General features: G+C 43.1%; 1 protein-coding gene across 5 annotated transcripts in view; it reads right to left on the bottom strand.

Moving 5' to 3' along the window:
• The window catches only part of MTHFD1L (methylenetetrahydrofolate dehydrogenase (NADP+ dependent) 1 like), a 291,886-nt gene that overhangs the window by 176,393 nt on the left and 98,961 nt on the right, over nt 1-16,532 (bottom strand). For all 5 annotated transcript variants that reach the window (XM_059714036.1, XM_019488330.2, XM_014605534.3 and 2 more), the window contains one exon: nt 1,657-1,725. In XM_059714036.1, coding sequence (XP_059570019.1) covers nt 1,657-1,725 — 69 coding nt within the window. The remainder of the gene's footprint in view (nt 1-1,656; nt 1,726-16,532) is intronic.

Here is a 16,532-nt window from a genome sequence, read left to right as displayed (position 1 = left end):
AACAAGAAAGCTCAACCTTTTTTCATAGGGAAGGCAATGCCTTACAAAGAGTTAAAGGGAGAAGAATTTGTGCTTGGGTAGATTACTGATAAGTTCACACTGGAATTTATATGAATACAAAGGGGCACAAGAATCTGCCAATGAGGATCTGATTGCAAGACTGGGAACTAAGGCAGTCTTTAGTACTAGATTTGGTTGATTTTTAAAAATTATGTTGCGGTATAAGCTTCAGGAAAAACTATCCCTGGATATTAAAATGGTATTGAAACCACATTATCAGTAGTGTTGATAGATGTTTCAGTTGTTGTATCAACTGGGTCAGAAAGAGTAAACTACATAAAAAGCAGAAATCAGCATGGTTTAGAAATGTGAATAAAAAAAATATACTGAAAAACAGCTGAAAAGTAAAAGTATATTGCTCCCATAGCCAAAAGCCCATCAATCAAATTAAACCATGCTGACATTTATAATTTTCTATTAAAATAAAGCAAAACCACAGCTTTTCACACAATGCCATTTCCCAACAGATATATACATGGCTAACAGAATGACATAGGCTAGTCAGCAGAATTGAAAGCTACGCTGTGTCAAATGTTTTAATGCACACAAAAGTTTGTCAATAATAGAAATTTAGTGTCCCGACTTCTGACAATATTCTTTTTTTGTTTCTAAGCGATCTGCTATTTGTGTTACTGGATGTTATGCTGTACACTGAAACGCATGCAAACTTTTCTTTTTAAAATACAGCCACATGAGAGAAAGAGCTCTGCAAAAGAAACCAATTAATCTAAGAGAAGGTTGGCTACAATCAAAAGCACATCATAATTTAAACCCTATTTTTGCACCATAATATACCATGGGTGAAACAAAAATTTGTTATACCAAATTTTCCCCTTTAAGTAATAATACAAACCTGCACCCAGCAAGTGAAAATGTTGCTAACGCTTTGAAAGCTCATGGGCAACATAGGAAATTTTTATCAACCGAGGACTCTACTACTACCTCTCTGTAGCTACCAACTTGTTCAGGGCAAAAGGAGTTGTCTATATCAACACTGTTTAAATATTTTGGAACACGAGCTTTTCAAAAATATAAATCTGTTTTCAGACTTAAAAATAAACTAAACTACTCCCTTGCATGTGGTACACATATTTCTAATATGACCCAAAATATTTTTTCAACCAAAAGTGTTTCTAGTAGGGTTGAATGAATACTTCATAACTAATAAATCAAATTTTGGGTGTCTATTACAATTTTCTAAAAATACAGCCATTATTATTATTTTTTAAACTCTCTCATTGTAGCATGGTGAGAATGGAACACGGTAAGCAAAGTAAGCTATGGATGAGAGGTAAGACAGGACTTCTAGTTTGTTCCAGCAGCAGTGCAACAATAATGCATTACAGTTAGCTCAGAACTCATGATAGAGCTCAAAAGATTCATGCAGAGGAAAAGTGAGGAGACAAACATGATTGAAAGTAATTAGTTATATATTTAAATGAATAGTTGTGAAAATGTTCTTGCAGTGCTCAGCCTGATTTGAACAATATTATTTAGGGCACAACCTTCTATAGCTAGAACAGTGACAAGTATAACACAGAACTTTAAAACAAGGAAAAAAGGAAAACCCCCAAAAGATTAATACACTGGACTCACCTCTAATGTCTGCATTAGTGTTGGTTTAATTGCATCCTTCATCAAAACTGCCAAAGCCCCTGTTACTCCCTAAAAATAAAACAATGAACATTTTAAGAACATCTATGTTATGGCAATCTAAGTAGAATACTGCTTTTCCAGAGGGAGAATTGAGATAAAACTGAAGGATACTTATACCACATTCCCAGTTTTCCTGAAAAAGAAACTTTCAACTATGCTTTGCCCACCCACTCCCTTCATCACAAACCAAACCTGGAAAAACCCCCCAGATATCTCCAGGTGTGTTTCCCCACAACTGCTTTAAAGCACATTTAGAGACCAAGGTTTTGAGAATGGCTATGGGGCATGGATCATAGGGAGGCTTCACTGTTGCATTTCCAGGTTTGACTGGGCAAGCAAGGTGTGGGGGAGAATGCTTGAGGGCATCCCTCCCCAGGACATGGTCTAGTCAGTGGTCTCAAGTGATGAGTTCAAGGTCATTCACAGCACAGCAAGAAGAAATGGAGAGGAAGTAGCAACTGAAGTCCATCGAGGGTAGTAAAAAGCAGGAAGACAAGTTTGTCAACAGTGCATAACATGAAATCTGTACTTCATGTGAGATGCAATGAGGGCAGCATGGGTCTCTTGGAAGAAAGGTAGAAAAGCAAACTGCAGACTTCAGCAATTCAAACAGGATGAAAGATGGCACCTTATTTTTAATCTCTGTTACATTATTTCTGCACAACACTGCACTGCTAGACATGCACTAGGATAGAAAGCCATGTATAGAATAATGCCTATGAAAGACAAGTGTCTAGTAAACAGTCACTTTTCTGGGTTTAAGCAGCTTAATATTACTTTACTTTACTCTGTATAGCATATGAATTTCATTCAGTTACTTTACAGTCTACAAAAGGAGAGACGTTTTTTCATTTAACTTTTTGCAAAATTCATGCATCTTTTAAATATAACTAACTGCGGTTCTAGCACAAGACTTTTTTGAATGACAAGGAGAAACTATTGAGTTAAAAAGTGAATGCATGGGCAGGCATACATTCTAAATTATTATGCCTTTAAGACAAGAAAAAATGAGCTTAGATAGACTCAAATAATATATGGCTTAATACCACTACTTATATGTTAAAATAGGAAAACAGGAAAATGGTTAGTTCACTGTTTGATCTGTCAAGACAACTAATAAATAATCACTATTAAATCATTTGAGATCCCATAGAAAATAGGATCTATTTGTATTGCAGAATATCACTCTCTGATTTAAGAGACTACCATTATTGGTTGAATATACAAATGCTGCTTGCATTAGTGCCAAACAATGGGATATCAATACACAGAATGGCTCAGACAGCTCTACCAGTCACCCTGAATGCCATTACTGTGTGACAACAACAGACATGTAGCAACTGTAAATGATGTTAAATTAAGTGGCAATTTTATAATTGTTGCTATAATCTGCAAATCAACTGTTTACTTGCACCACACATATAAATGCAAAGTACTACTCTTCTGAATAAACAATCAAATATACACATATAAACATGGAATGACTGGCTAGGCTCCAGTACTGAAGAAAGGAACGCAAGTAGTATAATACTGTCAGGGGGAAAGGGCGAATAACATCCTAGAAGGTATTGACAGGACTCTGGCATGCAAGCCAGAGGAAATGATTCATCCGCTCTATTCAATACTTGTGAGGCCTCGCTTAGAGTGCTGTTCTAGGTACTTCAAGAAAGTTATGAACAAATTGAGTCCAGAGCAGAACAATAAAAACAATTAGATGAATAATAAACATAACAAGAGGAGATTATTAATTTAGAAGAAAAGAAGACTGAAGTGAATTTGATAACATTTCAAATGCAGGAAGAGTTATAAAGAACAGTTAATTGCCATCTCCTTTTATGTTCTTAAGGTGCAGGCAGGGGAACAAGGCAAGTAGCAAAGGGCTTAACCTTCATATGTTCCCATGGGGTAATTTCCTACCCCAGACTCATATTTTGTGCAGTATCTTAAAGTTAATTAATTCTACAAAAAAATTATTTTTAGGACATTGTCACTGGTACCACAATGGCACAATATCCCCAAAGAACAGCCAGCTTATATAAATGGTTTGGCGCTCTGTGGATGAAAAACTGCCATGGGTAACATGTTACCTGAGGTGTGAACGTGTTTTTCCATGAGATAACAACTTGACCCAAGCCCATGTTAACATTGGGGTAACTTGCTACCCCAATGCAATTTCTGTATAAATGACAGGCCTGGAACTGTTTGGCCACTTTGGGCGCATCCAGATGAGCCCGCACATGCCTTTTTGACCCCTGGATATCCCATTTTCTCGTTTCTGCACATGCCTCTTGCAGCGTCTCAAAGCAGTCTGAGATGCTGCAAGAGGCACATGCAGAAACGAGAAAATGTTCCCCATGCTGCAAATTTGCAGCGTGGGGCCAAAATTAGACCCCTGTATATCCAGGGGTCAAAAAAACCTGCAGAGAGAAAAAAAAAAAAAGTGGGGCAGGGCATGGTCCTGAGGCAACCAGAGGCTGGGTCATCCACAGAGATGCTCTGGCTGCCAGAGCATCTCTATGGTTGGCCCTTGCCCTGGTGCTGAAGTACACTGCCTGCCCATGCAGAGCAGGTAGTGTGCCAGCAGCAGGGAGTTGGACCTGGACTCCAGTGCTGCTAAGTAAGGGGTTGGGGGGGGTGGGGGGTGGAACCATGGGGGGTCTCCGTTGGTCCTGTCCACTCCCCCACCCCCCTGGATTCCTGCCCCGTCCGGTCCCAGCCCCCACCTGCCCCCCTGAGCCACCCCATCCCTGCCCCGCCCAGTCCCATCCTCCACCTGCCCCCTGAGCCCCCCCATCACTGCCCCCCCAGCCCCATGCCCTTCCTGCCCCCGAGCCCCCCCATGGCTGCCCCACCCAGCCCCATCCCCCCCACAACCCTCCCCCAGCTCAGCATCCTGGCACGGAAAAACCCAAACCCCCGGCCCCCAGCACTCACCACAGTTCCAGCTGCTGTCGGTGTCACTGGGGCACAGTGTGGGGCCGGGTTACAGCTTCAGCAGCTGCCGCCCAGGCCCTACTGCCCCGGAGGTGGGGGCTCTGCCAGGAGGCCCTGGAGCAGCCCCTGCACTGAATAGAGGTTTTTTCTTTTTTCTTTTTTTTGAAGTGCTAGAGGCTGGCAGCAGGGCAGCCATTGGAGGTGGGGCTGCAGGAGCCAGTAGGGGATGGGGCCAAGCAGTGTAGCAATCCAGAGGGCTGGGGCATGTGGGCCCTGCAGTGGGGGTGGTAGCCCCTGTGGGAGCCATTGGGGGCAGAACATATAGGTATTTAGAGCTCACTTTATTATGATGATAGAGACAATGGTAGGCTTCCAAATTGCTTTAACACTGTACAGATATCAATAAAACACTGCCCAACTGATTGCTGTCTCTCTGTCTCACTTTCTCTCTCTCTATATAGTGGTCTTTTGTTTTAATTGTGGAGGAACATGGATTTCGGGGTATTTTACAGAGTGACTTGGGGATTTTTTTTTATCAGGGATTTTTCAGTTTTCCAATAGGGAACACCAGAATTCCTGCTAGGGAGGCTAGTGGTAGGACCCTGCCTGTTCAGAGCTGGCACCTTGGACCCAGCTGGAGATGACCAACTTCCTGGCCAACTGAGGCCAGGAGGACATGCTTTGACATTTCAAAGCAAGCCACCACACTGGGAACATCTTCTGGGCGATAGCTGCCCAGATGGCCGGGCAGGGGGCACACCTGGCAGTAGTGCCACACACAAAGCCCAACTCTGCAGCCACAGTCCACTGGCAGTTGGCCCAGAGAGGCAGATGCCTCTACTGGCTCTGTGGTCCCCATCTGGGTCTGGCAGGTGCACAGCAGGTCTCAGCCAGGCAGCAGCCCCCGCTGCCAGACTGCTGCATTGGTTAGAGGGTGCAGAGAACTCTCAAGGCTGCTGCAGCAGTCCAGCTGCCACAAGGGGTAATGTTCCCAGGTATCAAGTGACTAGGCCCCAGAAGCTCCTGAGAGCAAGTAGCCCTGAGCTACTTGACAGGGCAGCTTTTTGTACTGGTGGGGCCAGGAAAGGGCAGCTTTTTATACTGCTGAGGAAAGCACAGGTGCTGGTCCCAAGCTCTAGCTCCCCCTGGCTGCAGATCTGGGAGGAGCCAGGTAGGGTTATTTTGCCCCAGGTAGTACAATTTTCCCCCCACCAAAGTGCATGTCCAGGCACATGCACTGAGGCAAAAAGCCCCGGCTCAAATTTTCACCGCTTCTATTTGAGTTGCTGCAAGTGCATGTGCTTGCACGTGTGTATGTACCCTTTGGGTGGATGCATCCGAAAGGTCAGCATTCATTCATACCTCATTCATGTCCACTTCAGGTATCTATGGTAATTGATAGATGGCCATCCTCCACTCTGCTTTTGCAGAAGATGTGGTAATCCCTTTTGCTAACCACTTTGTTTGCAGGCTGTAAGATCATCAAAACACCCTGCCTTTTGCCTAAATAAATAAATAAATAAACCCCCAACAAACCCTTTGTCACACCCAAACCCACTTCTGCTCTCCTTTCCCATGGCAAAACTCCACCTCACCTGCCCCTTTCATAATGTAAAAGCTAGTTTGTCCTGCCTTTGTTGGAAGTGAGGACAAGGAGCCAAGGGACAGCAGAGAAGAAACAGAACAACATACTGCAAGACAGCGTACACTATGGAGTCCCCTTCAACGGTAAGGGCTTTTCACCCCCCATTCACCTTTTACCTGCTCTCAATATGCCCCTGCATGTGTGGTTTCCAAACAGAATCCACCCATATTTGGCTTGCCTGCAAAAGGTAGATGTTGGTCTCTGGCTTGTGAGCCCAGGACAGGGTGCTACTTATGCTGCCGTAGGGGCAGGGAAGAATTGCTTCTGTGACAGCATAGGTGGACAAGCTTGTCTTTGATTCTTATTTATATGCATTCAGCAGGAATCAATTTTTTTTTCCTGAATAAGAAGGCAACACACATTCAGTGCTGAAGCCTGTCTTGCACAAGTAACCGGGGATGACAGTGACACTTTCACTAATGAAATCTTATCCCAAGGCAGTGTGGATGCTGACTTTGTTCCAGACATGGGAGATTGTTCAGGGCAAGAAGTCTATGGGTCTACAGAAGCTTCATCCAGCTCAGATTACGAGTTAGTGCCACAAGCAGAAGTGATGCCAGCACTTCCAGTGGGACAGGGAAGAGGACCAACCCGGGACTGGCACGGAAGGCCGAGGAGAGCTACAGCAGGATGTGGAGCAGAACCACTGCCACCACCCCCGCAACACACTGCGGATGAGAATACCGTGGATGAGGAAGGAATGGCAAAATGTGGGGAGAAAAGTTCACAGCTAATACATCATCCGAGAACAGCCAAGGACATAGTCCATGAAAATGCTGGGCCGACAAGAGAAAATAATAAAGACACAGTGGTGGAAACATCCCACCTGTTTCTCTCACAAGATATACTGACTGTTATCATAAGAGAAACAAATAGAGGGGCAGAAAGAAGATTTGGGGAGTGGAATGATAGCCATCCTGAAAATAGAAAGGAGTGGAAAAAGCTGGATGAAACAGAGCTGAACGCTAGGGCTGCGCACAGCTTCAGTCGCCTATTTGATTCGGTCTGATTTGACAGCCGAATCTCCAAATCCAAATTGAATCAGGAGACCCATTAAAAGGTCTGAATTGAATACAAAGCCTCTGAATCGTTTTGGAAAAGATTCACAGAGATTCGAATTGGCCAGGGGGGGAGCTGCAGGAGAAGCCCCCATGGCTGCCCTGCCCGGTCCCATCCCCATCCCCCACCTGGCCTCAGCCTAGTCCTGGCACTTAAAAAAAGAACAACAAAAACAAAAAAACCACACTCACCAGTTGTAGCAGGGGCTATGGGGCCTCTGGGGCCTCCTGGCAGATCCCCTTTACACAGCCCCTGCTCCTCAATTGGCCCCCACCCCCGCCCAGCCCCAGCAGTCTGGGAATCAAAAAAGCACCGCGCTCACCAGCGGTAGCAGCGGCTGTGAGGGCTCTGGGGCCACATGGCAGAGCCCCCCTGCGCAGTCCCTCCTCCCCGATCTCCCCCCCCACCCAGCTCCACCCCCAATGGCTGCCCCCCCCTCGTCCCAGCATCCTAGCAATTAAAAACAAACAAACAAACAAAAAAAACCCTGCACTCACCGGCTCTGGCAGCAGTGATTGGGGCCTCTGGGAACTTGTGGCAGAGCCCCCACGTGCAGCGCAAGACAGTGTGGGGCAGCAGGGATCGCTGGCCATCCCCCATTCTGCTTTTGCAGAAGATTCATAGACATCAGGGCTGGAAGAGACCTCAGAAGATCATTGAGTCCAGCCCCCTGCCCCAAGGGCAGGAAGTCAGCAGGGATCATAGGATCCCAGCAACATAAACATCCAAATGTCTCTTGAAGGCATTCAAAGTAGATGCTTGAACCACCTCCGGCAGCAGCATATTTCAAACCTTGGGGGCTTGGACAGTAAAGAAGTTCTTCCTTATGTCCAGCCTGAAATGGTCATGGAGGAGTTTGAGACTGCTCGACCTTGTCATTCCTTGGGGCGCTCTGGTGAACAGACGTTCCCCCAGATCCTGGTGAGCACCCTGATGTGGTAATTCCTTTTGCTAACCACTTCGTTTGCAGGCTGCCACGAACCCCCAGAGGCTCTGATCCCCACTGCTGCAGCCAATGAGCACAGGGCTTTTTTTTTTTTCTTTTTTTTGTTGTTGTTAAATTGCTGGGATGCTGGGTCTGCGCATGGCAGCCATCGGGGGTGGGACTGGGGGGTGGGGGGTTCTGCCACGTGGCTCCAGAGTCCCCACAGCTGCTGTTAATGACAGCGAGTGTGTTTTTTGAGGGGGTTTTTATGGGTTTTTTTAAGTGCCAGGAGGCTGGGGTCCGGTGGGAGATGGGGCCAGGCAGGGCAGCCATGGGGGCTTCTCCCGCCTGCTCTCCCCCTGCTTAGGGAGAGGCAGGCACAGCCGGAGGATCCGTGGGAGAACCTACAGATGCCCAGCTGTGCCCATCTCTCCCTGGCAGATCTGAATCTCCAAATCTCTGATTCTGATTTGAACAAATCGAACCGGGACAGTGATTCAAATCACTGAATCTATCACTGTCCTCCAAATCAGCCAAATCCAAATTGAATACTTCCCTATTTGCATAGGCCTATTGAAAGCCTACACTGGCCTCCTACTTCTGAGTGGTCTATACCATGGTGGTCACCAGGCACTGGAGGAGTTGTGAGAGCAACGCATCAGGCGTCCTTGCTTCCATGCCACCTTGAGTTTAAAACAATTCCATCAAATCACTAACTACCTGAGATTTGACAACAAACTGACACGTGAGGAAAGGAGAGCCGTGTACAAGCTTGCTGCCTTCAGAGATATTTGAGCACAATTTGTGGAGCACTTCAGAAAATGGCATATTCTGGGAAGATACCTGATGGTTGATGAGCAGGGTTCAGGGTTCTCTGTGTTCAGGGTTCGCTGTCCCTTCAGACAGTATATGCCTGGCAAGCCTGTCAAATATGGCTCGAAAATTTGGTGGTGCTGTGATACAGCAACATCATTCCCCCTGTCTGGAAACGTCTACCTGGGCAAGCAAACAGAAGCTCCATGCCAACGTAATCTTGGTACCCAGGTCATTGAAAAACTGGTTCATCCCTGGTACAAGACGGGAAGGAATATTGTGGGTGACAATTTCTTCACAAGTACTGACCTGGTAGAAAGACTACTACAGCAGGACTTGACCTATGTGGGTACTATTTGAAAAAACAAGCCCAGTATCCAAAATGAAATACAAGCAAATCGAAGAAGGGAAAATTTTCCATCCATTTTTACTCTTGATGGGGAACTCACCCTAGTTTCCTATGTACCAAAAAAGTCCAAAGTTGTGCTGTTGTGCACCAGGACCTGTCAGTGGGTAGAGACCAAAGAAAGCCAGACATCATCTATGACTACAATAAAAACAAGGGTGGGGTGGATAACCTTGACCACTTAATCCGTATGACCACCTGCAGATGGAAAAATCAACAGGTGGCCAATGACACTATTTTTCAATATGCTGGATGTGGCTGCCATTGCCAGCCTCATCATTTGGCTAGGCTACAACGCAAACTGGAAGCAAAGATCACACTTAAGAAGACGGTGCTTTTTTTGCAGGAGCTTGGAGAACAGTTGATCGACAGACAAATAAAATGAAGAATGATGGATGCAAGTAATCTAAGTCCGTCAAGTCTGGTATGACTGCCCTAAATTACAAATTTCCACAATGCACCCCAGTAGAACCTTCTGCAAGCATGAGTGGACGTTGTGTTTTTTGTCCAAGGACAGATGACCTCAAAACCCGAGAACAATGTGAAGACTGTAAGTGATTTACTTGTGTGTGTATCACAGTACGTTACTGCTGCTTTGCCAGGAATGCAGTATTTAGTTAAAACAGTTAGGAAATGTTTTTGGAAGTAAATGTTAGTTTGAAAACAGTGTGAATTGCAGACTTAGCAAATTGTTCATTCACATTTTGAAACAAAAAAAGTTTAAATTTTGTTCACAGTTCTAGTTAAATAATATTTTGGGTTCAAATCATCATAAATACTCTTTCAAACAATCTGTATGTTTAATAAATAGTTTTTGATACATTTATACTGTTGTCACTGCTTCCATTTTGTTCATGGGTGGGGTAACAGGTTAGCCCATGAGAACAACAACGGTTACAGTTTCATGAGAATGGATGAGGGTTAAACTGCAACAAGGACTATTTAAATAAAATATTGGGAAAAGCTTCCTGAGTCTGGTTAAGCACTGCGGAACAGATTATCTAGATAGGTTGTGGAATCTCCATCATCCAAACTTTAAGTACGTTAAACAAATGTTTAACAAGGAACAGTCACACAAAGTGGCCTTGTTAAAACAATTGCCTCAGATCCTCACTGCCATGCATTTGCATTTTCACAGATCTGCATTTTGCATATTGGCTTTTATTCTACCCAGGAGAGCACACAAACGCCAACAGACTCTCCCTATGCCTGGCGAAGGGTGTTTGTGCCCTAAAGCTTGCAATGAACAACTTTTACAACTGTTTAGTCAGTCTAATAAAAGATATCACATCTACCCACAGAACCTTGTCTTCCCTTGTTAAAACAATTGCCATGGCCTCTCAGTTCCTTCCCTGTAACCATCAAAACAATGATCCACAGCTAAAACTGTACGTAATTTATTCTGAACTATGCAGAAACAGGAAAGTAGCAAAGAACATGGCTAAAAATAATCAGCATCCTACTAAGCATTCATTCAACTAGTGCCACATGCCATATTCTAACAGTTTTGGAAACTTTGCTTTAACTTCTATGCTTTGTCTATATATGTATTTTTTTCTATATTACCCACAAGTTACTCAGTAAAATTGACTGATGCTGCTGTTGATTTTGATTTCCTATATTTTAGTTATTTTAAGTACCTTTTTAAAAGCCTGATATTTTTAAAGATATTAAGTTTCAAATCTGTTCAATATGACTTTATTTGCTTTTATAAGGAAACAAACTGACTCATTTCCAAGACCTGAAGTATTTAACAAAATAAAACCGGAGGCATTAAATTCCTTGGCCCCTGATTTAAAATGAAGTGAAACAATTTTCATTTTTAGCATTTTCTCCATTAAAGCCAAGATTTCTAACCCTACTACATTTAGTAAATTGAACAGAATATGCCAAACGTTGCCTTTCCTGTGTAACCAAGTGCAAATTTCAAAGCAATAACCTTAATAATTTTCAGCTTAATTTAACAGATTTAAGACCCTGTTGTTTTTTACTGCCTGCTATGGTCTCACAGAGCATTTCATTGGCCAGTGAGGAATAGAATTTCCCCTTTCCCTTGTTCATTAGATAAGGGACTTAATTTGCTTCTTAAGCATCAATTCCTTGTGCCACCATACACAACTTATAATTTTCATACTAGGGTAAGTAACCAAAGTTAAAGATTCCCTCTGCCTCAACACTAGCAACCCACAGATTGCATGATTAAGGAACTACAGTTTCTGTAGCCAACAACACACAGGAGTGATGCGACTAGCAACAAATCCAGTCATACTGCCACAACAACCCACAGGGCAGGTCAGAGGTAGCTAACCTGTGGCACACATACCAAAAGTGCCATGGGTAGATGCTTTGTGTGGCACCTGGCAGGCAGACTGGAGAGGGGACAGGCAGCATAACAGCACATAGGGCAGGAAGGAGAAAATAGGACAGCAGATTCGGCAGGGTAAGGGGACTAGAGTGACACTTGGGGAGGGTGTGGTGCTAATTTGTGGCGCACCTACCAAAAATGTTGACCCACACTGGTAATTTGCTGTACTTGAAGCTGAATGGGAAAGCAATGAAAGGGCTAAAGCTATTATAAATGGTGGTGGCCTGGTTTCTTACTGATCCAGACTACTTGAGCTTCTGCCCGCCCCTTAGCTGCCAGACCATCTCCCACAGCTAATTCAATGCCTTGGCTCCACCTTCATAGCCACTAACACATCAGTTTCCAACTTCATCAGGAGTCATTGATAAATTCTGTGAAAGCAAAGAGACTGAGAGCTTAAATCCCATTTTCCAGAGGCTGAAGTCCCATAGACTTTCAAGTGCCATAGTCGCTCTTGAAAATAGGAAGTAGGGCATAGATACACAAAGGGTTTTAATGGCCTAACTCTCATTGGTTTTCACACTAGAGCACCTAAATGCCTCTGTGGAATTGAGCCTACATGCTTTCAAAACATTTACCCCATCCCACCAGTATAACAAAGTGTGTCCAGATGCCCTAGGCACCCAGACAAGGGCCACTGCTGCTGTAATTATAATAGCACGTGTGTGGCAAAGCTGGGTTTTTTTGCTTCCCACCCTGTTGGTGCCAGGAGCAGTTGCCCCGTCACCCTGACCTAATTATACCACTGTGCCATCCTTCTCAGAATCACTAAGGCAGCCATGTCCTTCTGGGACAATGCCATTCACAAAGCCAGCAACAATATACATGCACACTGAGGAATAAGTGCTCACTGCTGAAAAAACCCAGCTCTGGATCTAGCTTACAAACTCATACGCCTACTAAGGTTGTCTTGTATAGGATATCTGCTCTGGGAGAAAACAAGAAAGAGATTAAAAATGTGGGCCAAGGAGAGGACAGAACAGAAAAATGTACCAAATAAGGAAAGTTAAGGATTAATTGAGTCCAAAAAAAAAAATCAAGCCTCAACAATGCAAAAATACATTTGTATACAATCTTATGTCATGGTCCACTGTTAACAGAACAAGCCTGTATTTAAAGTTAAGGACACATGTAGGTGTTTGAAGGACTGGAGCACTGACTGGCAGAAAAACATATTTGGCTTAGACAGAATTTATAAAATAAATAGCAAGCCATTAGATTTTAATTGTCAAAAAAGAAATTCACATTATAATGTAGGATGTAAATGGAGACGTTTCCTTACTAAAAAAATAGCGACATTTATTTAATATTCTTCAAGGCTGCTGAAATAGTAATCTACAGCATACCAATTAAATTTGACTTGGAGATATGGCATCTGTCCATCAAACTCCTATTGCACTCTAACAGCCAAAAAGCAATTCAGCCTTCAGAATATTGTACAATGAACAACACATTTTGGCAAAGAATCTTACATTTCTGAGGCTAGATGTATAATCTATTACACTTGTGGAGGGAGTCTTCTCAATTTATGAAATATTCCATTTATCTCTCCTCCCTGTTTTCCAATCCTCTTTGCATCTGGTTTTCATCTGCCAATGCATATGTTCTATTTTATTATATTATTACTATAAATATATTGTATAGAAAGTTGAAATTAAGAACAATTGAATTTTTGTGCAGTATATTAAATTTACACCGGAAACAAATGAAAGAGAGGGGATTAGTGGTTTTGATTAATGTAAACTATAATGAATGAAACAGTATTGTCAAAACATTTTAATGCATAAAATTAAATTTTGGTCAACCAAAATGTGTTGGATTCATTTTTACATATAAATTATAGGCAGGGCAGATTCCACCACCCATTAAGGTTGCCTGGAACTTCTCATTATAAAACCCTGTTTCTAATTCTTTGGCAAATTTTAACCATTAGGGCTGAAATTTTCAATGCAAGGCATCTGCTCAAGAATGATATATTTTTCTCACTGTAGCTTAAGTGGTTAAACTGCATCTGACAATGAATCTATTGAAAAAGTGTTTCCCTAGGTTAAAAAAAAAAATATTTGGGATCATTTCTTGCAGAAGCTCTAAAACCCCAATGCTCTAGAGACAGAACTTGAAACCTGGCAGAGAAGTGGTCTCTGTGTCAGATATATACCTTTTATCTCTAAAAATATGCCTATATTTGTCAAAGTGAGAATGATTCCAAAACATCACAATTCATGAATGCTCACTGGAGACTTGCATTTTTACCAGGTGAAGTCCCGTGTACAGATTCTGTCTGCACTGATTATGTGTCAACCCCAAGCCAAACAGAACTTCCCTCCAATTCCAGCTGTGGGCCGCAGACAGATGCTGGCTAGGTCAAAACAGGTCAGGTCTGGATCTAGACACTGGAGCTGATTCTCTCATCTCCTCCCAACGATTATCCTGATGATACTAAGGTAGCAAGGGATGTGTCCAGTTCAAGACAGGTCAATATTTGGATGTAAACACAGCCTGAGTTGAGTAGAGTAGGGACAAAAGGTAGCTATGTGGAGAAAGGATACTGTAAATTGAAGGTCGGTGGGAGAAAAATCAAGGGCAGAACTGGGCATGATGAATGAACCAAAGGAAGGAATAAGAGCAGCTTTGATGAGGCTCCCTTACAATTCTAATTCAGCAATTTTATGCTACTGCACTTCAATACGATCTTTAAGCACATGGTTATAAGCTATTTTTTTCACAATGCATGATGATAAGCTGAATGGTAACTAGTCAATATTTTTTCCTTGTTGTATGGTATGCACACTATTCAGATCTTATTCTGAAGACAGAGTTATCAACTTCCTCATAGTGTTCATTATGATAATGTTGGGAGGTTTGTGTTTCACAAACGTTAATGAATTTATTGTCACAATATCCAAGTTAAATAAGGGAGTCTTATCCCCATTTATAGACAGACACTTGAAGTACAAAGAGATTAAGGTCAAAAGCTTCCATTAACTTTAGATGCCCAATCAAAGACATTCAGGGCCTACATTTTCTGAGCACAAAGCATTCTATAGCACTTCATGGGTTCAAAGCACAGCTGCCATTAACTTCAGCTTTAGGCATCGCATTTCAGTACCTTTGCAAATCAGCCTCTTGTGTACAAACTAATCATTCTGAAAATCAATTACACAATTAGTCACCAAACTTTGAAAATTCTGATTCAAGTGACTTGCCAGCATCATACAGAAATTGTGGCTAAGGCAGAAACAGAAGCCATCTTTTCTTTCTGCACTCCATGTCTCACTCGCTGCACACCTTCCAACTTAGGCAACAAATAAGGCAAGGTCCTTCACTTCACAACCCTGATTCATCCCCAAGTCAGACCATCCTATGCACTTACTGCAGAAAATAAAAGTATGCAACTATCACAGTGCATAAGCACAAAGGGCCAACAAGTTTACCAAGGCTGTGCAAACCTAATTCTGGCCTTCCCTACATCTAAGTATTGAATTCTGCAACTTTGATCATGTCCTTTTAATAAAATTTTCCATTTTCCATACATGTGTTTCCCTGTGTGCAACTATATTGTAATATATTAAAGAACAGCTGGAAGCACGTGTTCATTTCAAGTGAAATACTCAAGATTCCAAGACCCAAAATATAAGATGTTTTGTATTAAAAAAGGCATTACAAAAAAACAACATAGATTTTTGAGTGTTACTTGAAATTTCACTGAATTATTTTAAAGAATTTAGAACCTCAACCCTAGAACACTATTAGATATGACAACAACAAAGAAAACTGACTAGAACCAGGCAATTAGTTTCACTATGCAAGCCAAGTGAAATGGAAAAATTTAATTAGTGAGGAATACATTAAATAAGTATTCTTTCAGTTTTAATGTTAGATCAACATGACTAAACACCCAAAGTATAGTGTTCAGACTAAATGACTAACATAATATAAGCTAATAATTATAATAATACAATTTTAGACTTTGTATTTTCTCCATCTGAAATATTTTAAAGGCACTAGGCACATATACATGTGCGCTTTAATGAACAGTAAGCTATTTTAGTGTGCATTAAACTGTTACTTAAAAACACTGCAATTCTAAATACCTATATATTTTAGCATTTGATTTTAGTTTTTTTTATCTTGGAAAATCAGAGCTCCCCCTTCACTCACCAGGACCCAGGTCCAGCTGTGGCTGTCCCCACTACTGCTTTTTGGTGCTGATCAGCTCTGATATGCCAGTGCCCTCACCCTACCCATGCTGTTGCCCTGTAGTCCCAAGCTGCAGCCCCCACCCCCGACCCCCCAACCCTGCTGGTGCCCCTCACTCCCAACCCTCAACTCCCTTGCCCTGCCAGTGCCCCTTACTCCCAACTCACAACCCCCTTGCCCTTCTTGTGCTCCTCACTCTCTACCTACAGCTCCCTGACCCTGCTGCTGCTACTCACTTCTGAACCCAGACCCCACAACATCCCCTGCTGGTGCCCCCAACTCAATCCACTGCCCCCCATCCCTAGGCCCTAGTGTGTGGGGCAGGGGCAGAGGGACACATGCCTCCCCAGATTTGCACACCCACTCGCCACAGGGCTTCAGCGTGGCTAGACTGGCACTGGCAGGAGCCACCTCCATGGCCCAGTAGGCAGGACATGGCGCCAGGCCCCCCACACCAGCTGCACTACCA

This window comes from Alligator mississippiensis, chromosome 1 (assembly GCF_030867095.1).
Source record: "Alligator mississippiensis isolate rAllMis1 chromosome 1, rAllMis1, whole genome shotgun sequence".
NCBI lineage: Eukaryota > Metazoa > Chordata > Crocodylia > Alligatoridae > Alligator > Alligator mississippiensis.
Note: the sequence above shows the minus strand (reverse complement) of the source record. Positions and strands in the feature narration are given on the sequence as shown.